Raw genomic sequence first — 24240 nt, 5'->3', positions numbered from 1 at the left:
TCGGAATGGCGGCGAGTTGGAATAGCAGGCTTCGGAATGCTGGTGAGTAACAGTCTCCTAGTTATGGCTTTTGTCTACTCGCTCTGATTCGGACACCAGAGTCTGTCAGGAGGGAGTGTTGAGCACAAGGAATAGGAGTCAGCAGTGACAACACAGAAATATGTGCAGGCTATGGAGGGGGGGGGGACCCATCAGTGCAGTGTGGATGCTTAGTCTTGTTAGATTAGTACCAATAAAGGGATCAGTCTTTTACCTGAGAGTGTGTCACAGCTGGTCGTCCCATGTAGTAATGTTAATGTTGACACATCAGCCTCATCTTCCTGTCCCTCTTTAATCTGTAGAGGCTGTGGTTCATCCTGGACCAGACTGGAGTTCCTCTCCTCATGTTGTGGTTCCTCTTGGATCAAACTGAGGCTCCTCTCCTCCTCATGTTCAGGGGAAACCTCTTAACACATAGACAGGAGGAGGAGAGAAGAGGTCGCATCAGCAAACCACAAAAGGTGATTTTCTCTTTTTTTCTCCTCCTTACTAATGGCTTTGTCACGACCAGACCAGTGTCATTATATTTTATCTTTATTTATATATTTTTTAGTTTAGATTAGTTTTTGGATTTTCTGCCTTTATTGATAGATACAACTGGAGATAGACAGGGAAGAGGGAGAGAGAGAAGGGGAGAGACATGCAGCAACGGTCGACTCGAACACGCAAGCCTAGGCCTATGTGGCATGAGCCTGGAGTCTGGACCACTTGGCCAGTGGGCGCCTTTTTAAAGTTCACACATCACACCAGAACCAAGGTCTGGTGTGATGAATCGCAGCGCGGCTGCACGTGGACAGACTCTCCTTTCTCCCCTCCCTAAGCAGGGGAATGATCCGTGTGTTCATTGTGCGCAATGAAACAACACGACCAAAACCACATCCTTTAAACATCCGCACACAGGTTAACAGTTTAAAATCCAAGGAACTATTACCTGTGCATCAACTAGTGTTGTATACTGTACCTTACACTGTCCCTGTGGACTGGCCTATAGGCAAAACTTCTAGACAACTCAAACAAAGAATGAGTGAACACAAAAGTTCGATCCGTAGGAATGACCGGGATTATCCACTTTAATGATTTGAAACATGATATTTCTAGTTTTCGTTTCATTGGGATTGAACATAAGTACGCCTCCCTAAGAGAGATGGTAACCTTGACCTTCTGCTAAGACAGAATGCTGGGGTTTTGGATGCACACGTTTTTCTAATTATTATTTTTTTCTCTATACAGGCACTAGGACATAACATCCTGTCCGAACACAGCCTGTTTTATAATTTTATTTTTAAAGTTTGACATTTGTAAAAATAAAAATGCTCGCATTATTGTGATATATTGAGGTGTATTGTAATTGATGGATTGATCTGTACATAGTTTTCATATGATCATCCACTGTATTTGTTGTATAGTTAATTGAAGATGTGTATTAATTGCTGTATAAGCTTTAATATAGACATGTGATGTGATCATTTAATCAAAATAGCACCTGCTATGGGTCTCATCCCTATGAACGAGGGCGACTGTGATTGGTCATTGTGGATCTACCTGTATGTGTAATGTGTATGTATATCTATGTGGCTCACTGGCTACCTATTATCAGCAGATGCCTGAAGGTCTTTGACCGAAATGTTGCCTAAATAAAGTTTGTATTGCCAAGTGCAGACAGTTTGTGGGTCTTTGTGCGCATCTTTCTGATAAAATTGTCCCATTGAAAGTGAAATATCCCTTTAATATTGCACCTTCAAATGCTGGGAAATACAGAGACATTAGAGAGAACTATTTGTGTGTGTGTGTGTGTGTGTGTGTGTGTGTGTGTGTGTGTGTGTGTGTGTGTGTGTGTGTGTGTGTGTGTGTGTGTGTGTGTGTGTGTGTGGTTTATTTTTAGGTATAAACTTTTCAAGAACATTTAAAGACCTTAAAGACCAGTGATTTTAAGCCCCTCCACAAACTGCTGTGGTCCAATCACAGCTAAGCATAACATGGGTCAGACAAACCTCTCCACCAAAAGTTCTCCTACATGATAAAACATTGTTTTAAAAAAATAAATGTCACGCACATATTTTTCCAGTGCATATGGCAGGCCTTGTTGAAGAGATGTTGAAGGTCTGTTTCCAAAAATAAACCAGTATTAAATGTGTAACATCCATGATATATTTACGGAATCGGAATGAATGAGCCTGGCTGGAAAGTGTCCAACCCATGGGGAGAGGGTGGGGCTTAGCTAATGGTCCAAAAGGATTGTTGGACAACCACTTCAGAGGCTCTATACATCCACATATGATAACAGCATCCTAAGGTTAGCAAGGAATATCACCTCTAATACTAGCCATTATGGATAATATAGGTTGCTACCTTCAGGAAGGAGATATGGTGTTCCCGCACACAATAAGGTCAGACTGAAGAGGTCCTTTGTCCATCAGTCAACTTTGAGTCTTAATCAGGATTTTGGCCAGGACTAGACTGAGCTGTGGACATATTTACTTGCGCAAGCAGAGCATGCAAGTAATAATTTCGCCCGGTCTCTTCACCGTGACAGCCAACCCGCTGATAACAAACTTACACCTGGGAAAAACTGAATCCATTCTCTTCGGAACAAATAGTAATCTCAGCAAGGCAGATGGCTTCTTGGTTAGAGTGGGTGACAATATTATCACACGAAAATATGAAATTACCTACCTAGGTTCCATCCTGGAGGCCAATCTTTCCGGTGATAAAATGGCCACCAACTTAATCAAAAAAGTAAATCAAAGAACAAGATTCCTTTACAGGATCTCCTCACTGGTCACCAAAAACACCTTGAAGACCTTAACAGGAGCCCTCGTACAAGGTTTCTTTGACTATGCATGCACCTTAAAACAAGGCTCCAGACCTCCCAAAACAAACTGGTCAGGCTCCTACTTGGCCTCACCCCCCGAACCCACCTCACCCCTGCCCACTTTGACAGGCTGGGATGGCTTAGGGTCGACGACAGAGTACAGCATCTTGCAGAAGGTCTAGTCCACAAGATTCGATACACCACCAAGATACCCATGTACCTGTCTAGATACTTCCTTAATGTAAACGAAGTCCACACCCACAACACCAGAGGGAGTGCAACAAACCATGTACAACCCAGATTCGGCACAAACAAGAGACTAAATTATTTTCGCTCCTATGCCACCAAAATGTGGAACGCCCTACCAACAGTCATTAAGACACGGTGAATCCCTTGACTCCTTCAAAACCGCTGTCAAAGGGCACCTACGGACGGCTGCAATTCGAAACTGGCTCCTGTAAAATCTGAATCCCCCCCCCACCACCTTTCCCCTCACTGTATGTTTCTTTTCCCTTTTTGCTTCCTTTATGATGAATTCCTGTTCTGTTCTTTAACTATATAGAAGTGTCTATTTGTACGTCTCTAATTGTTTTGATGAATTGAACAAAGTGGACCCTGTTGTAAACAAGTGTAATGCTTAATTGGGTCGTCCACTCACAGTTAACAGTCTTTGTATTGAGTTTGTGCTTGAAATGTAGGCCTACTGTAATTCTGCAAACTGTCAATTCAATCAATCAATCAATCAATACCGCAGGTCTCCCAGATTTGGCTGTGACGGGCCGTCTGCCCCAAACTGAATAAAGTGGACCCTGTTGTAAACAAGTGTAATGCTTAATTGGGTCGTCCACTCACAGTTAACAGTCTTTGTATTGAGTTTGTGCTTGAAATGTAGGCCTACTGTAATTCTGCAAACTGTCAATTCAATCAATCAATCAATCAATACCGCAGGTCTCCCAGATTTGGCTGTGACGGGCCGTCTGCCCCAAACTGAATACACTCGCCATTTTATTTCATTGTGTCAACTAAATCCTCCATTAGAGATCATATTAATGCAAACTATAGATTCAACGTACTCAACCCTGCACACATTGTAAATATGCCCCAGAAATATTGTACTCAAATGGACTTCAATCTTTGTCTCCACCATAACATATTTTCTTTGTCATGGTCTCATGGACACTTGTACAGAACATTGATAATTATACTCGAGTTTGAAGCATTAAGAAATAAGACCCATTTTAACCCTCAATGGCTTTCTGAAAAATAACGTTATTGTAAAAAGATTCACGCGTTTAGATATTGCTATTTACAATGACAAACGGAAGGGAGCTGGTGCAAAACTCGGACCCGGACGTAAAACTACAAAATGACATGAATACCGACAGATAGTGTGGGAAATGTAGTCCAGCTAGTAGCTTAGCAAGCTGGTGTTGAACATGTAAACATTGTCATGAAATGGAGCATGAACCAACCTGCTCTGTGTAGTTTGCGTAGTAGAGTTTCCTCTAGTGTCTCTATCTCTCTCTGGAAGAGGTTGAATATGAACTCTACAACTGCACTGAGTCGCTCCAACACAAACACTCTGACATTAAGCTTCACCCAACAAACATCAACATCACTCTGTTTTTCCAAAACACACAATATCTCCTCTCCCACCGACATCAGGTGTTCATTTATCGACAGCCGTACAGACTCCATTTGACACATAACTCCTTTATGAGACATTTTAGACCAATTTATTTTGTTGTTACGCTAACAACCTACAGTGTTTTATTTATTTATTTGCCTAAAATGGCCAGTGTTTTTTTTTTTAAGCTAGCAAATATAAGACTTCCGGTGGATGATCTCTTCAGAATAAGAGCACCCAAAACGCTGCAGTCCGAACGACGAGTGGTCCAGTCCATTCATTTTCTCCATAGGCTTTTCAAAAAGTATTTAAAGACGGTTACACCGCGGACAAAGCCAACTCGGATCGTATCAAATCATGACAACAAACACAATATTTTGGGCCGATCAAATAATTAGAAAGAAAAAAATAAAGGCAGGATACAACACTATATTTGTTTTGTTTAATCTATTTTTCAGCCTTTTTTTGGCTGTCACAGAAATTGCATTTCTTGGCTATGTATATTATTATTATATTATTATTATGAATATGATTATTATTATTATTACTACTAGAGGTTTCGGACCGCTACGTGGCCCTCACACCTATACGATGTGGTGTGTGCCTTGAAAGACAACTGAATATCTAGAAATTCTAGATATTCAGGTGTCTTTCAAGGCATGTGTTCTAGACTAGAACACATCCATTGCTCCAACTACACAGCCTAAAGTTTATGGGTGGTTAGGGTTAGTAATGGGGCGAGTTGGACCAACTGACGTCGGAATAATACACCGTCGGGACAATGACATAGTTGTTAATGGTTTTGGATGGAAATAGAAAAGGAAGCAGGACTTTCCAGGGTAGAAGATCAGTCTGCATTGAGCTTGAGGTGGTGGGAATTAAGACATTATCTAATGAGGATAATGTCTAATGGTGTCTAGTTAACATACTGTATGGTCTAATGGTGTCTAGTTAAGATACTATATTCTTGTCCCTGAGGTCAACACATTTTACCAAGTGATTTGTTTGGTGGCATCTTTAATCAATATGCATGTGAGTGTTGTAAATGATGATATTCCCTCTGAACCAGACAACATACAAACCAAGTCAACAAGACCAAGACAAATTGAGGCAGAGATGCCCACAAGTCTCGGAACTGGAGTCCGAGTCGAGTCGGGAGTCCTTTGACAGCGAGTCCGAGTCGAGTCCCGAGTCTTTTGATAGCGAGTCCGAGAGTCCGAGTCGAGTCCCGAGTCTTTTGACAGCGAGTCCGAGTCGAGTCCTGAGTCTTTGACCAAGAGTCCAAGTCGTGTCTGAAGTCTCTGTTTTCCCTCGTGTATATATTTATATGAAAAAACTCTACGCCTATCATATTATAAAGTATAGCCTATCACTGCCCCAGGCTGATAGATGACCCGATATGGCACAGCACGGCGGCGGCCACGGACCGTCGGAACACCCTTGTAACTCAAATAGTACACTAGCAAATATGGCTATTAGGAAAAGCACAATGTACTGTACTCACAGAGGCTGTTTAAGTCCACGATTATAACGATTTCCAGGGGGTCGAGGAACATCTCTGTAGCTCAATTATTTCCTTGGAAGTTAAGCAACGCAGTTTATGTCAATGTATAGCAGCGCGATGGTCCCAGATTATTTTCTTAGTCATCCGCCTTTGTCCCAAACCCAGTGACACTTGGTTGGCAAGATGTCTTTTCTAACGAGAACCGAACTAGACATAACTTTACTGGTGGTCAGCTGGTAAAAACAAAACTGCTTTGTGGCAGAATGTAAAACGCAATGTCGTAAACGTCACGTTACTCACATGAGTGAGTGAGCAGCACACACAGCAACCAGCAGCAGGACAGAAAACTTCCCATTTCAACAGTTTCAAAACCCGGTTGGAAGCTGGTTCATTCATTTGCGGGAGAGGGTCGGCATCACGTTCATTAAATGCGTCCAAATATTTAATATATAAAACAAAGATTGTCCACGAGTCTTTGAGCTCGAGTCCGAGTCAAGTCTGAAGTCTTTGAGGGAAGAGTCAGAGTCGAGTCTGGAGTCTTTGAGGGTCCTGAGCGAGTCTCGAGTCCCAAAAACACGGACTCGAGTCCGACTCGAGTGTGAGTCTCCGACTCGAGTCGCCATATCTGCATTGAGGAGGGCTAAAACTGTGGAACACACTACGCACATGGTGTAAATGGCTCAGCAGCGGGACAGCGGCTGTACTGGATTTGTCACCTGAAGAAGTTATGAGTGGGCCCTCGTATTCTCCGGCTCTTCTACAACAGCAGTGCAGCTTGGCCGGGAACTGCACTGGCCACAAACATAACGGGTGGTGTCGTCAGGAGTCTGCTTGGACGCATCACTGTCGTAATGGTGTCATGCAGTATGTGCCAGTCATGTGTCTAGGCTTTCCTTGCTCACTTTGAAGAGCGCGAGATTAGCCTCCTTCTGTCTGAGTATGTCTTTCAGACGGGCAATCTGTTCCTCTTGAGCCACACACAAGTCCTGGAATGAAATACTTGCACTGGCTGAGAAAACACGTCCCAGTGTAATGTCTGCATCAACTAACGAGTCAGTATTACCACTATCCATGTGTGCATCACTGTCCAGTATTGCATTGTTGCCACTGTCCACTACATAATTGTCACAGTTTACTGAAATGCCTTCACTGTGGGGGGCATTGTTTTCATCCACTTTCTCTGTCTTCTGCCAGCTTGTGTCTTCCATTTCAACATCATTGTTACTAAACGTGATTGGTAACACAGATTTCTCGTGCTCCCTGGCACCTTGATCGTCCCCAGGATCCATTCCATCATGCGCACTGGCAAGTGGGTCTATGTCACTGCCGGACTGTGAGACAGAAGGGCAATTTGTAAGACCAGTGTCTTCCTTCTTTGTCTCGACATTCTCTAGTGATGTTTCCTGCACGTCATAGCACTCTCTCTGGGAGTCCCTTTGCATTTTAGCCGAGGATCCACTGAGTGTCTCTAGAGGAATTCTATGCAATTTGACCCGGCATTTGAAGTTGAGACAATTCTCCAAGAGCAGTTCATTCCTCTTCTGTAGCTCGTCCTTGGGGGGTTCAGGAGAGGGTTCACGAAGCGTCTCCTCTGGAGTGGTGTAAGCTGAAGTTGTCTGGATGGCTGGGACAGGTGAGGTATCATGAAACTTCTCTGCAATGGTGTAAGCTGAAGTTGTCTGGATGGCTGGGACAGGTGAGGTGTCATGAAACTCCTCCTCTGCAATGGTGTAAGCTGAAGTTGTCTGGAAGGCTGGGACGGGTACATCTGTGCTGGGGTCAGGATGGCTCTGTGCCTGACTCGTCTTTTGCTCAGTCTTCTTCACTGACAGGTAGACGTGTCCCTGGTAGATAACAATAACAGCATCAAGTTTACTATGAGATGTGGAATCATCGGGCGGTACTGGCGAGGGATCGGTGTGGTTGGAGGTCTTTCTGGTCGTTCTGTAGGGCATGAAATCTTGCAGCACCGTGGCGGCCACACGGTTGGCTGTCACAAAAGACATGATGGGTGGGTTCTGGGCTGCCCTCTGATTCTTGCGTGCCTTAGAAGTCTTACACGTTTTGTTGGTATTCTCTGTCGGACCACCTTTACTTCGAAACACTACCGGACAAATGCATATTCCTTCAGGAGAGCCGGTGAGGTCTCTTGAACTATTACTGTCAGCCTCCGTTAAGTAAATCTGCCTTAAGATACCTTTTGGGAAGCTCTTGAGAGGGATAGTTTTAACTTCTGCCTCTTTAGCAACATAGATCTCAGAGTCTTCGCATGAAAACATGGCCAAATGCCCCATAATGTCACGTCAGCTAATCTGATCATCGGTACACATTTAGTCAGTACTTAGAGGCCTGTCTCTGATATCAGTACTATGACATCATTACTATTTCAGCATAGTGTGTGTCTGTATATATAATTTTGAGGGCAGTCTATGATGTCAGCTCTGTGACATCAGGCATGTTCACAAGGGCATGAGATGACTTTGCTTTACAGTTTGCAGTGACAATGACTCGTGTAATTCAACGGGCGCAGTTCTTCAGGACCGGCTGTGTGTTTGTCCCTCGTACATGTGAAGCAGAGAGACAGTTATGCACCAAGAGTGATGAGGTGCGCCTGGCAGAAGAGGAAAGTAACAAGTCCCAGCCCCAACCATATTTTCCAAAATAATTAACAAAAGTATTCCCGCAAATATCATTTACGAGGAGTATTAACTACTCCTCGTGATTAACTAAAGTCTCTTTAATGTTTATGTTGTACTATTACTACAAAACGATCTAAAAAAAAAACGGCTTTAATAAGCTGGGCTGTTGCCTGAGTCCAATGCATTTCTGCCTACTTCCGATCCAGTTGGTTGCCCCCATTCTCAATAAAGGTCTATGTAGGAGAGCCGCCATTGGACTGGCCCCATGAAGTTAACGCAGTTTGCGTAACTCTGTCTATATCTAAGGCCAAAATTGCCACCAGAGTCTGAGGGCTCTGGTGGTCCTGGATGCATGCTTTTGGTTATAGACATACCATTGGTCTGATATCCACAGGGCCTCCCACAGGGCAACACACCTAAACCTAACCTTAACCCTCTCCCAACCCTTAACGCACCCCTCACCAACCTTAATCCGGTCGTTTTAACGCACCCCTCACCAACCTTAATCCGGTCGTTTTAACGCACCCCTCACCAACCTTAATCCGGTCGTTTTAACGCACCCCTCACCAACCTTAATCCAGTCGGAACAATGCTATGTGACTCTAATCAATACTATGTCTAACCAAAGTATGCCTCCCGGTGGTCCGTCAAGTGTTAGACAGGGTCTCGAAGTTATGAGACCTCCTGGACATGAAGTTGAGTTACCTCAAACTGAAACTAGGGCACGGCTTCGATGGGGTGGCATGAAGGGCCAACGTATACGGTTCAGTCCTTCTTGTCTGATATTGTACAGATTTCCACTGGAAATTTGGGGGTGGCTGTAACAAAGACTCTCACTCCCTTTCACGAGAGATCCATATATGGAGACGACAGAGACATCTGGTGCAGAGATCATGCCAAATGTAGAACTCCATATATGGATAGAGACGACTGGCATTGTCATCGTGACAAGAATCCAGCTGACTGGCAGACAGTGTCCAGTCAGCGTGACAAGCAAAAAGCCTTATAAAGAGGAATTTCCTGTCACGCCCCCTTTCCAAGATGGCGGCTGCGTTTGTTTGTGCTGGAGTTTGAGGCTTTAAAACTACTAATATCACGGTTGAATCTGCCACCCACCGTATGCTTTTTGGTGTATTATGTCAACAACCTGATCTGGAGCAGTCTGGAAGAGCTTTTTACCGGATTAATCACCAGATATACAGCGTATGATCATTTGAGTGCACCAGAGGCACACTACTATGCCGAGGGCTGGTGCAGGAGGGTCGGTGTGCCCTCGCACTACACCGGAGGTATACAGGTCTGATGATGGGAAAGTAGTGGTGGAGGATGAACTCCTTAACTTCATTGTCATAAAAATGAGAACTTTGACACAAGATGAAATTGTCTTGCTAACCTGTAACAACTTCTCGGCTGAATGGATTGAAGAGTCCAAACGGATTCTGTTTGAAATGTGCAAGACCACTATACGCAATATCAAGCACAAAGGACCACAGAAAGACTCAAATAATGTAAAAGACTGCATGAAAGTGCTGAATGAGTGCGGGGAAGACATCCCCAGGTTTGTCTCACACCATCTGGACCAGCTTCCACCTGTTGGATTTGGCAGCATTGATGCCTCAGCACTGCTCAGTAGAGTAAACCAGCTGAGCTGGGAACTAACCCGGGTAAAGGAGACCTTGGAGGCCCAGTCTGGTGTAAATGAGAACCTGGGGGAGGCTGCAGCGACCATGGACCGTAGGCTGACAGCGATGGAAAAACTCTGCGGACCCTCCGGCCGGACACCCAGAGCGGGGGAAGCACCAGTGGTGAGGCCCCGCGGATCCTCTGATCGGGCCCACGGGGCCAGTGGTACAGCAGCGGCAGTGACAGACCCCCGTGGACCCTCTGGCCCCGCCCGTGGGGCTGGTGGAGCCTCAGTGACGGTGACGGAGCTCCGTGGATCCTCTAGCCGGGCCCATGGGGCTGGCAAGATGCCAACGACCCGGGAAAGGGGGGAATTGGACCTGGCAACGCCCGACCGCCAGTCACGGGATGAGACCCTGAGCCCCTCACAGTCCCCAGCATGGACCACAGTCGTCAAGACGGGGAGGAGTAAGCAGTCCAACACCGGCACTGTACGTCCCAAACAGGCGCAGAGGAGGAAAATAGGAGTAGTAGGTACGGGCACCGAGAGCAACATCACAGCAGTTACAACCAAGCTGGTGAGTGTGTTCGCTACCAGATTTACCCCTGGCCTTGAGGCTGACACCCTAAGTACCTATCTATCTGACAGTTTAGGCACGCCTGTAACATGTCGCAAGATAGACTCACTTCAGAGCAGGTATAGCTCCTTCCACATAACTGCGGAATGTGAAGACATAGCAGTCATGTTTGACCCCAAACTCTGGCCAGCTGGCGTATATGTACGTCGGTACTTTGAGCCACGCAGACCCAGAGACAGCAATGATGGCACAGCCCTCAGATCTGGAGGGGAGAAAGACCTACAGCTCCTAAAGAACCTGATCGCCCATGCATCTCCACTCGGGAGCCAAAGCCTGCTTCAGGAAACTGATGGACCATTATGAACTTGCGTGTTGTCTCATATAATGCCCGAGGGTTGCGTGTGGGACACGGCGAGGCAGACAAATCACGCCGTGTCGTTGTTGACGAACTACTACTGAATTGTGACGTTCTATGTTTGCAAGAGACATTCCTGGCCAGACAGGACCTGGAAGGACTCAGCTCTGTTCATGTTGATTTCCATGGTGCTGGTGAGTCCACAACGGATCTCAGTACAAAAATAGTCCGGGGTAGAATACCAGGTGGAGTGGCAATCTTATGGAACAAAAGATATGACAATCTTGTAAATGTGGTTAGAATGGATGTTGATTGGGCCATCGGCATTGAATTTAACTGCAGTGACAAAAAGTTTATAATCCTAAATGTCTATACTCCCTATGAATGCACTTTAAATGAAGATGAGTATCTGAATAGATTGGCATGTATCATGTCTTTTATTCATGACAACGCGTCCACCTGCATCTATGTAGTCGGTGATCTGAATGCAGACATATCAGATGCCAATGCATTATTTGGTAACCATCTTCTCCAGTTCTGTACTGAGTATGGCTTGATCCTCTCTAGCAAGGAACTTTTACCCTCTGATAGCTACACTTATATCAGCGAGGCTTGGCATACAACCTCATGGCTCGATCACTGTATAAGTACTGTAGATGCACATGACTCTTTACAGTCCATGCATATCAACTATGACTTGGCTACTACTGACCATATTCCTCTCTCCATGTTGATCAATGTTGGTAATCTACCTCTGCTATCTCCAGTAGAGGGCAGCAAGAAGCCAGGGAAACTAGATTGGACCAAGGCCACCAAACACCAGTTGGAAATGTATCAAAGCCAAACTAATGCTCTGCTAGATAACATCAAACTCCCTAAGGATGCAATTTTGTGTCACGACTTAAATTGTAAAAATCCACACCATAGCATTGATCTGTGCACAATGTATGAACATATTGTGGAGTCTCTTTTAACTGCCAGCAAGCCTTTATATAAACATAGGGCAAATGGTGGCCTTGCCAGGCCAGGTTGGAATACATATGTAGCAGAACTGCATGCTGATGCTAGTAGGGCTTTCAAAGTATGGGCTGAATCAGGCAAAAATAAGTCTGGTCACCTGTTTGAACGAAAAAAGCAGACTAACGCTAACTTTAAATATGCACTCCGTTTCATTAAGAGACAGGAAAATACAATGCGGGCTGATGCACTTGCAAAGAAACTACAAAATAATAGTTCTACTGATTTCTGGAAAGAAATCAGAACTATTAATAACTGTAAAACATCTCTACCGTCAAGTGTCGATGATGCAAGTGGCCCGGAGGACATATGTAATCTGTGGCAGAAAAAATTCTCTGATTTATTTAACTGTATTCCAAGTAACCCTTTCCAAGTTGGCACAGTCGATGCAGATGAGGAGGTGGTTATCACAACACAAGAAATACATGAAGCTGTCCTGAAATTAGTTAACAATAAGGCATGTGGTCTGGATAACATTGCTGCCGAACACTTGAAATATGCCAGCAGGAAACTGCATATTTTACTTGCCATTTGTTTTACTGGGTTTTTAGTTCATGGATCACTACCAAAATCCATTTTATCTGTAATTCTAGTGCCCGTCATTAAGGACAAGGTGGGTAAGCTGAATAGCTCTGAGAACTACAGGCCAATAGCTCTAGCCAGCATCTTATCTAAGGTACTGGAAAGAGTTCTCCTCAGTAGGCTGGAGCAGTATTTACTGACAGCTGATAATCAGTTTGGTTTCAAACAGAAACATGGCACTGACATGTGTATCTTTGCGCTCAAGGAGATATTGGACAAATATGCAAGTCAAAACACCACAGTATTTACATGTTTTATTGATGCTTCTAAAGCCTTTGACAGAGTCAATCATTGTAAACTTTTTAACAAATTATGTTTGCGAGGGGCCCCTAGATGTATAATAAGGATTCTGGTTTACTGGTATGCACACCAGACCATGCTGGTTAAATGGGGTAACTCCATTTCCGCTCCTTTCCATGTGACCAATGGGGTAAGGCAAGGCAGCATTTTATCTCCTTTCCTTTTTAATGTTTTTATGGACGATTTATCTGTACAGTTGAATGCATGTAAAACAGGGTGTATCATTGGTGACTGTTTCATCAACCACCTCATGTTTGCAGATGACTTGGTGGTTCTATGCCCATACAGTGCTGGTCTCCAGCAGTTACTAAAAGTGTGCTCACAGTACGGCCTCGACTTTGATGTGAAGTACAACGCTAAAAAGAGCATAACTCTGATTGTGAGAAGTAAGGAAGACAGTAAGCTGGTATTTCCTGATTTCTACCTGTCTGGAATGGCATTAAAAGAATGCAAAGAGACCAAATATCTGGGTCATTTTATAACAAATGACCTATCTGATGATAGAGATATATTTAGAGAGCGGCGTAAACTGTATGCCCAAGCCAACACACTCATACGCAAGTTTAATTTCTGCTCTGCTCCTGTGAAAATATCACTGTTTAAAGCTTATTGTACTCCGCTGTACACTGCCCACTTGTGGCGACACTACAAAAAGGGCAGCCTGCAAAAAATGACAGTGGCATATAATGACTGCATGAGACTGCTGCTCAAAGCCCCAAGATGCTGTAGTGCCAGTCAAATGTTTGTTGAAATAAATGTACCCACTTGCCCTGCTGTGCTACGAAACCTGATGTACAGATTTATGTGCAGGTTAACAGACTCTGAGAACAGCATCATTGCATCACTCTCTAACCCGGCTAAGAGCTCTGTCAGACTATCATCTAAGCTGTGGAGCCACTGGCGTTCTAGCCTGTATGTACAGAGATAAGTCCCCCCTGTTTGCTTGTTTATGCTTTGTTTATTTTATTTATAGTTTGTTTACTTTTGTGTTTTTATGTTTTATGTGTTCTGCCCTATGGACCCCCCTGTGAGTGTCTTGAATAAAGTTTGAATTGAATTGAATTGATTAGTAAGAGGCAAGCAGCATTTGCTGCGCACCTCGCAAGGGACTCCATTGCCTTCTGTATGTGACAGCGATATTTGGCCTTACAACCCAGATATCGTTGTCAGAGATTTAGACATCGCAGTTAAGTTCTTATACCGGACACCACTGCGGCGGGTCCTAAACCCAGGGAACCAGTCCCCGTTGAGTATTATTTTATATGAATTATATTCACACTTAACATAGAATCATACAATGGTCAGTATTCGTATCACTTAAAGGGCTGCAGTTCACATTCTGTATGTCTCTGTGCTTTGGTGGTCACATTGTGTGAAAGAGGACAATTGTGGCTACAAAATGACCAAAGAACAGGCGTGTAAAGTGAATATTTTGTTTGGTAGATTTCCGAGGAGGCCCCACACTCTAAGCGGGCACTAATTAGGCGAAACGGCCTTCGATTGGATAAAACGTGTAACGTATTCGAATACGGTTTGAACCACGAAAAAGTCCAAAGCCATGTGAGCTTGCTAAAGTTTAAATCACGTTTCTACGACAAAGTATGCCAGAGTAATGATGCTGCAAAAGTGAGGTTGATTTACAGATAAAATCCCATACATTTTATGAATAAAGTTAAATAAACTTTTTCAAAACAACTTTTTCACCAATGGAAATTCAAAGATAGATGAACATTTTAAAGTTTCAAAGTGAAAGTATGATGGAGTAATAAGAGCACAAAAAAGTGAACTGTGAAAAATGGAATCGACTCTCATTATAAAGAATGTAAAAAAAAGTTAAAGTAGCCTATATAAATGTGCAAAAAGCTAAATACAAGCATAAATAACTGCAAAGAGCTGAACATGTTGAAATTTGAACTAAATCTCTAGCATAAAGTATGTGGAAGTAGTAGGATGGCCAAGAAAGTGAAATCTGTCGATAACATTAGTGTGCTCGCTATAAAGCGAGCCCACAATTAGTGTATTTTTTTCATTCAGAGCATGCCAACACATTACGCAGCAGAAAGAAAGAAAGAAAGAAAGAAAATGTACCTAACCTATCCATAAGTATGTACATACATGAGGTTTAGACATAAGGTGCATGAGCATAGCAGCTGATACAGGGGTCTTCAACAGGACGTCTGGGACCTCTAGGAGGTCCTCAGAGTTACTACAGAGCCACCAAATCTTTGTGATAGAACCAATTTATTTAGCAATTTCCGTCAAATACGAGTACGAGTCAAAGATCATGTTTACTAACTATTGAGTGATTAAGTGGTTAAATGTCTGAAAAGGAATCCAGCATATTACCGGTAATAGAAAGCATTAATTTACGCAACACTGATGGCAGTGCTGTGTATGAAGCTACCTATGAAAAATATAGAAAAGTTTAATATGCAACACAATCGTATACGATATGTAGTGGGGGTCCCTGCTTCATCTCTATCTCATTTAAGGGGTCCTTAGCTGAGAGAGAACGTTGAAGACCTCTGATGGGTTTAAGTCATTCAAGCCAAAGTGATATTACAGTATGTCTAGCACCGTTGTACTGTAGGCCTACTGGCATGTCCCTAGCTGTCACTGTGCCACCGCATGGATTAGTGGTGTGAAGCACAGATTAGCAAGGATTACACACACACACACACACGCTGAAAGGCACTCACTAATCAGCGCATAATAGGGACAATGGTGAGTTTGTAACAATGTGCACAGTTTCTGCACACGGCTGCCTTACATCCGGTGTGAATTAAACCTTTCTGAGGTTGAATTAAATGTTTCTGGTACTGGAGATAACTGTTTCTGGTGGTGGAAGTAAACCTTTCTGGAGAGTCATCAGCATGTAGGCTACTGGTCTTGGAAATATTAATTCTGGAGTTACTAGCCTGTTGAAACATTTGATCAACAGTAGGCCAGCTGGGAGAGAAATGGCTAATATTTATACACTGAGGTGAGCTCTGCAAAATGTGATGATTGTTTCATCGTCGTGTGTGTGTGCGTGCAAGTGTGTTTGAGTGCAAGTGTGCTCCCCTGCCTCATACATGTTACATGTATGAGATATATGATATGAGATCAGATACAAACTCACATTGCGACGTGTTGTCGTGAGCCTGTAGATCTGGAATTTTTGCCATTATGTTTTTGCCCCAGAATAGGGTTCATGATGTAGTTACCCAGTTAAGTCCAATATACTTCACTGTACGATGGAAAGTGAAAATATCAGATCTACTGTACAAGCTTGCAGCGGTAGCCTGTGGATCCTTGCTGATGCAGTGCAGTTGTGTTTCAGAGGGTTGCTGTGTGGTCAGTGGTCTTCAGATGCCAGGCTGGATGGTAAAACGGTCATCATCACTGGGGCTAACACTGGCATAGGGAAGGCTACAGCCTTGGACCTGGCAAAGAGAGGTGAGTAGGTAGCATTAATTGTCTTATCAACATAGGGAAGGCTACAGCTATCCCTGGACCTGGCAAAGAGAGGTGGGTAGGGTAGGTACATTCTATTGTCTTATCAACATAGGGAAGGCTACAGCCTTGGACCTGGCAAAGAGAGGTGGGTAGGTACATTCTATTGTCTTATCAACATAGGGAAGGCTACAGCCCTGGACCTGGCAAAGAGAGTTGGGTAGGTAGCATTAATTGTCTTATCAACATAGGGAAGGCTACAGCTATCCCTGGACCTGGAAAAGAGAGGTGGGTACTGGGTAGGCACCATTTCATTGTCTTATCAACCTGCCTCTAGGCAGTGGTGTAAAATAACTACCGGTAAGTCCATTTACTTTAGTATAATTTTGAGGTAAGTTAGGCCTATTGAGTATTTCCAATACTTTTACTTTCTACGCCACTACATCGCAGATTCAAATAATATTGTACTCACTGCAATTATTTGAAAACTTTAGCTACTAGTTACTTTGTAGATTTTGATTACAAAACATACACTAACCACTATACATTTCGGCTATTTGAAAATAGCAATCTACAAGATCACAATGCGTCACATCACGACTGAGCAGGCTTTAACTTGACATTTGGCAATGTATTTAGTTTTCTCCTTTTTCCTTCTACACTAAACCTCTTTACAGGCTCATGCCTCGCACTGCAAGGCATTGTGAGCTTGTAGATCTTCTTTTTTTTCTCTGGCTAATGTTCCTCTCAGAATAGGGATGGGCTATGATCTTATCAAATAAAGATGGGTAGCATCCATGCTCTCTTATCAAGGCCTTTGTTTCTGAAATCATCTCCATAGCCACACTCTATACTTCTCCAGATTTACATCTTGACACCCCCACCCCTGAATTAAAGGATACATTTATATTATGGTATCTAAATATGTAAATCTTTCCCCCGAAGCTACGTAGTATGTCACAACAAAAACGTATCGCTTTGTATTATTATTGTGATGTGCCTGGTGCCAGGTGGGAAGATCATCCTAGCATGCAGAGATGTGGTGAAGGCAGAGACAGCCAAGGATGAGATCATTGAGCTCTCTGGAAACCACAATGTGACGGTGAAGGATCTGGACCTGGCTGATACACAGTCCATCACACAGTTTGCTGCCAACGTCAACAAGGGTTAGGGCCTGTCACAATTATTACATATTTGCATACTCATAATTATTTGAGATAGTCACAATTATTTTTGCAAAACGGCAATCGTTTCCACACTGAAAAATGTACTGAACATTTTTCAAATAAAGCATAAATAGTAGATCTATAGACTAGAAAAACTATTTCGTACATTGCTATTTTGTAAACCCCCCCACCCAGACACACAATTGTAGGCATTACGTTTAGTTTGACTCGGTTCCACAGATAAGTATTGTGAAAATAGCTGAACTACAAGCTCACAGCGCCCCATGCTTGTAGATCAGCTATTTGCACAATGTAAGCCTCCTACAGTATACGTAATAACTGACAATTTGGCTATGTTGGTATTAAAATGGTCTTGAAAATCATGAAATTGTCACTGTAGAAATATGCAGATACCCTGTATACACTAATACTGCATGTTGGTTTGTTTACTGTTGAGTGGGAAAACAAAAATAAGATATGCACAATAAGATATTCATCTGGGGACACCCAAACATATGTTGTGGAGTTTATGATAACACTGCCATGAATGTCAGTCTAATCAGTTATGTATTGCATTTCAGAGGAGCCTCACCTCCACATCCTGATCAACAACGCCGGAGTCATGATGTGTCCCTACATGAAAACAGCTGATGGGTTTGAAATGCAGTTCGGAGTCAACCACCTGGGTGAAAGAAAAATCTTATTTAAAGTATTAAAGGAGTAGCTCACCCCCCAAAAATACGTATTTTCTATCAATTACACCCTGTGAAGCCTTGAATTCATGCAGATTCAGGTTTTGTCGCATTTATACTCTGCAGGTCATCCTGAAGGGTTATTTCGAAACAACTACCGGCGAACTGTATATTATCCCACTTATTACAAGGCTACTTTAAATTAATACATTGACCCAAAAGTAACAAAAAAATAAGTATTTCCTTGAGTATTCCATAAGTGTTGCACTCTTAGTATAGTTTAGTTAGTCCGACCTACGTGGCCGGTTAATACTGAGGTGTGGCCGGTTAAGACTGGGGTTAGCGATCTATGTGGCCGGTTAAGACTGAGGTTAGGGTTAGCGACCTATGTGGCCGGTTAAGACTGAGGCGTGGCCAGTTAAGACTGGGGTTAGCGACCTACGTGGCTGGTTAAGACTTAGGTTAGGGTTAGGGATATTGTTAGTAATCGGTCGGAATAACGGGAAGTCGGAACAATGACATGTTACCGTTAAGTTTATAGGTATGGATATAGTCATTATGATTAACCAATTAATTGATTTTTGATAGTACAGTATATGGTTATGGGTTTAGTGGTTGGTGGTTAATTCATAATTGTTAGTATAGTTATGTTAGGTATGGGTTTAGTTGTTGGTGGTTAGGGTTAGGGCAAGGACTTCAATGTTCTTTGACAAGACTCCATGATTGGATGGTTCTGCATGGAATCTTCTTTGGGTTTGCATAAGGACGACGTGCTGTGATTGGCCAGTGCACATGTGCAAGGACGTGCTGTGATTGGCACAGTAGCCACTTTGAGTGGCAGTCTGAGAAAATGCTCTCGCCAGAACATGATTTACTATTCTGTCCATATCGGGTCGCAACTCGAACGGGGCTGAGTCGGCTAAGCGACTTTCGACACGGCAACCCGCTTGAGACGGCGCCCCTTTGTCACAGTCTGAAACTGTACTTTATCCCCTACTACTAGTAGGAGGGGTTGCGAAACCCGGAGAGGATTCCATGGTCGTGGTTCTGACCCAAGTGCATTGTTCTTCTCAACCTCATGTTGCTAGGTCACTTCCTGTTAACGTTCCTCTTGATTGGGCTGCTGAAGAGCTCCGCCCCCTCCAGGATTATCAACCTATCATCGATGGCGCATGCCTGGGGGCGGATCCAATTTGAGGACATTAACAGCGAGAGCAGCTATCATTCCAGGACGGCATATGGACAGAGCAAGCTGGCTAACATCCTGTCTACCAGAGCTATGGCCAGGAGGCTACAGGGTTAGTGTTTTATTCTCAACAAGGTTATTAGAGTGTTTGTGAGCTCGTAGATTGGAATGTTGTGCTACTTTCAAGGATTTTTGACAAAGACTAGGGATATTTTCCCCTGGACTACGGATATTTTACAGGTGTAACGATCTATGTGGTCTCCCTGGTACACTGGCTATAACGGTGTATGTGGTCCCCCCTGGTACAGGTGTAACGATCTATGTGGTCTCCCTGGTACACTGGCTATAACGGTGTATGTGGTCTCCCCTGGTACAGGTACAGGTGTAACGATCTATGCGGTCTCCCCGGTACACTGGCTATAACGGTGTATGTGGTCTCCCCTGGTACAGGTACAGGTGTAACAGTGTATGCGGTCCACCCAGGTATTGTGCGGACAGAACTGAAGAGACACATGAACTTGGCTCTGCTCATCTCGTGGAAGATTGTCAGACCGTTCACCAAGACAGTGAGCCAGGGAGCTCAGACCACCATTTACTCCAGCGTGGAGCCACGACTACAGTCACAGAGTGGAGGTTACTACAGGTATACAGCAAGGTCACCTTCCTAGAGTAATGGCCTGTTACGTTTTACATACAAGTGATTGGACCTTGGTGATTGACCCGAGATTTCAGCTGTAGGTGAACACTGACCCTTTGTATAAAGTGAGTTGAATTTACTTGATGTGAATGCTCTGATGAAGTAAATTTGGTTACAACCTGGAACTCCCTCAAGGACGACCTTATGTCAAGAGTGTGACCTAGGCCATTTTATGTTGTCTATGTCAAAGACAATTTGACTTGGTTAGGTTTACAATACAATACAGATTGGCCTAGTAATCTATTTACATAACTGAGAAGCAATGTTGTCAATAGACATATTTATAAACTTCTTGGGTTTGGGCGTTTGTATTGATTTTCTGAAAAATAAATGACATAGGCCATCATTTTAGCAATGTGACAAATTATGTTTAACTAAATCTAACAAAATAACTAAAACATTAACTGAAATTCAAATTAAAACGAGGCCTTACAACAAATGATAACTGACTGAAACTATTGACAAAACAAACTAAAAGCACACAGAAAATGCCCTTAGTTTTAGACTTTGTCAAAAATCCAGTAGCAAAAATAGCAGGTCTAAGGGCCGATTCATACTTTTACCGCTGTAGTGCCAAAATTTCGGCTCGTCAGAAATTTGCAGTAGCACCGAAGAGCCGACTTTAGGACGGTACCCGCCCCCCCCGAACCTCAAATGACGTCACATTGTAGGCTCTACAGAGCCGAACCGACTTGTGTATGGATTGACTGAACATAAGAAATGCTCACTTCAGACGAATCAGAAGTGCACAATACTTCGACACAAATTAAATTAAACAGCCACAATTTCAGCTGTGCATGTTCTATCTAACAGCTAACTCATTCTGTCTCTCTCTCTCTCTCTCTCGCTCTCGCTCTCTCAGTGATTGTAAGTTGTCTCGTGGCAGCAGAGCATCCAGGGATGACGTCGTGGCAGAGAAGTTGTGGGAACTCAGCTGTCAGATGTTAGAAATCAACTGGGAATGATGCCCTGCCCTGCCGAGGTTTCTGCCCAGTTCACTTACTGATTGAACTCGCTAACATTTTAGAAGATCAGAGGCAAATTGCCAAATGCAGATTATTTTGGCAGTCCTTGACATTAAAAGGTTTGAGAACCACTGCTATAGCAACATAAATTCAGAAAACAGTTACCTAGGATTTAGAAGACATTTTTCGAATCTGCATGCCTCAGGTCTCTTAATGGGTTCAATTGCATTTTGATTGTATCATTGTATACATTGTATGTTTCCCATTTTGCCTTAAATGTTTTAACCTCATGATTATTATAAAGTATTTATTTCTGTTCTCGTGATTTCATTTTTCTTATGTCTCAGTTTTTAACCCATATTCCTTCAATTCATGTATAGCCTACTTGTAGGCTAGTGTTACCTCGACTGGACATTTAAATAATCCTATACAATTGCCAGAAAAATTGTGATAGGATATATTATTTGTGATATTCTTGAAATGGTTAACCTGTTGTACCCCTCCAGTCCGGAGGGAGGCATCGATTAGCCTCGCATAGTCATCAGGCCGGAACCCTCAATCTGGAACTTCCTTTCCCTTAAACCAGAAGAATAACAATAAAAGCGTGACTCGTTCTCCCGTAGCCTGCAGCTTTTATTGGGAAATGAAGTTCCAGATTGATGGTTCCCGGCCTGATGACTACAAAACAATGACGTATCCGCTCCCGACCGGATCATGAACCTGAAAAGGAATGCTGCCCAGGCTAGGTCAGGAGCTGTGTGTGATGACATGCGCAGCAGAGTTTGTACAAGAGATAGTATGTGGTTGCCTGGCTCGCTGTCCTACCGATTTTCTTTTTAAATTTCTTGAAGAATTAACATTTTGGAGTTAGGCAGTTTCTTCCAGACAGCAGAGATATATATACAGTATATCTATACAGTTACACAATATGTTTTGCCATATTGCCCACCCCTACCTTGTATCCTATAGTTTCAAATGTACTGCATGTCATTTAGCTAGCATGTTGTTTAGACAGACAGCAGACAATAAAACCACCAGAGTGTCTGGTGGACTGGTGGTTTTATTGTGAAGGTCCTGGCCTACTGGTACACCCACCATACCATGTGTGTCAAATCCTCTATCTTATTTAATGTATATATGGATGTCTTGTCTGCTCAACTGAGAACCTGTAACACAGGGTGCATGGTAGGAGAAACATTAGCAAACAATCTGATGTATGTAGATGACCTGGTGGTCAGTGCTGGTTTACAACAACTCCTTGAAATGCGCTCTAAATATGGTGTGCAACATGATATAAAATATACTGTAATGCCAGCAAAAGTGCTGTTCTAATATGTAGAACTAAAGAGGACAAACGCCTTAACTTTCCTATGTTTAAACTATGAGACAATAGTCTTGAGGTCTGGAATAAGTAAATATCTTGGTCATTTTATTACTAATACAGACAATGTCGGAAGTTGTATGCTCAAGCAAACACTATTGCCCGAAAGTTCAGTCATTGTTCCACTAAAGTGAAAGTGTCCTTGTTCAAGGCATATTGCACACCGCTTCATAGACTGACATCACAACGCATATTCAGGGAGGAGTCACCACCCCGGGGGAAGTTGTGATTTGCTCTTATTATGTTTATTATGTATTTAATTTTATAGAATAATTGTAATTATGTATTTTCATGTATTTAATCTTGTAGAATGTATTTATGTGCTTTTTGTATTTATTTATTATGGACCAAAGGAAGATTAGCTGTCGCCCTGTCAGCTAATGGGGATCCATTCAATTAATCAAATCAGAATATTGAATTGGATCCCCCATATATGAAAACATAAAAAAATACACATTTCTATATTTCTACCTTGGTTAGTCAAAAATATAGGCGTTTTATTATGTTTCAGCATAGTGGTGGCCGCCATCTTTAAATGGTACATTTTGAGGGCCTAGCATCCATTTTTGAGCTTGGCATACAGAAGATTTGGATTCAGCAGACCTTAATACCCCTAGAAAACATGTATGCCATAAATTAACACGATTTGCCTTCAGCACTTTAAATAAGCACATTATCTGAAATCCTGCCTTGACTAAATAAACAATAAACCCAGAGGGGGCAGTGCTAGTCAGATGTTTGTCACTGCTGGAGTGAGGACTTTTAAAGCACTCCTAAGAAATCTAATGTTTAAATTCATGAAAAGGCTGGATGTATATGCCTGTATGTTCTGCATGTGGGTTAAGTTATGCAAGTTAAAGTTATATATTTGTTTTACATTATTTTATTTTATTGCCTGTCTTCTTGTATGTTAACCCTGTGTATGTATCTCTATTGAATTAGTATTATTATTTACCTTGTTTGTTTGTATTATATGATCTTGCACGTGTACTAGTACCTGTAGTGTTAACAAACCTGTCAGTCAATCAATTCAAACCACAGTCTACTGGCCATGCCATAATAGGCAAACATACAGCCCAAATTATGCAAACATTTGCAGAAACACCCGATCTACAAGCTCACCCGTTTGTTGGACATACTGTATGTACGTACGCACACTGAACATAAGGACAGACAGACACTCATTTAACTTTGGTCTCTGTGCATGTTACACTGTATAACTGACGGGCACATTTGTTGTGCTTGTATAACTTGAACTTCAACCCTGTAATGCACAATCAAGCTATATAACTATTTCCTTGTTTTTCAGTACTATCAGAACTGCATTGATTTTCAAGGGGGAAAAAATAATGGAACTACTGTATGACAGAACTTTATTCAAATCACACACGTGCTTTTATACCTACAGTATGCTTTCATATTGTGAAAACGTCAATAGACATTCTAGCCAAAAGTACCGGTTTGACCACAACCATTGAAACATTCAGATCTGTGTCGGTCATTGCATGTACTCACAGGCTGGGGGCGTAGCATGTCAGCAGGGAGTGTTGGGCCGCAGAAGTAGGACGATCGGCTCTACGACGTCCTCCCGGTGGGGGCTCCTCACTCGCAGGTGAGCCAGTAGGATACAACAGCAGTGACA

At 42.9% G+C, this 24240-nt stretch overlaps 1 protein-coding gene across 1 annotated transcript; it reads left to right on the top strand.

The window, feature by feature from the left end:
- Positions 1-16036: 16036 nt before the first annotated feature.
- On the top strand, positions 16037-21217 carry LOC308325525 (retinol dehydrogenase 12-like; the record flags this gene model as incomplete). The annotated part of the gene is made up of 7 exons (XM_080778048.1): positions 16037-16059; positions 16399-16514; positions 17522-17677; positions 18259-18363; positions 19458-19667; positions 20006-20198; positions 21115-21217. 7 exons carry the CDS (start codon positions 16037-16039, stop codon positions 21215-21217), a joined length of 906 nt encoding a protein of 301 aa, XP_080634174.1.
- Between the last annotated feature and the right edge of the window lie 3023 nt (positions 21218-24240).

This window comes from Protomyctophum bolini (assembly GCF_963924005.1).
Source record: "Protomyctophum bolini genome assembly, chromosome: 12".
NCBI classification, from domain to species: domain Eukaryota; kingdom Metazoa; phylum Chordata; class Actinopteri; order Myctophiformes; family Myctophidae; genus Protomyctophum; species Protomyctophum bolini.
This window is presented reverse-complemented; position numbering and strand designations above follow the sequence as displayed.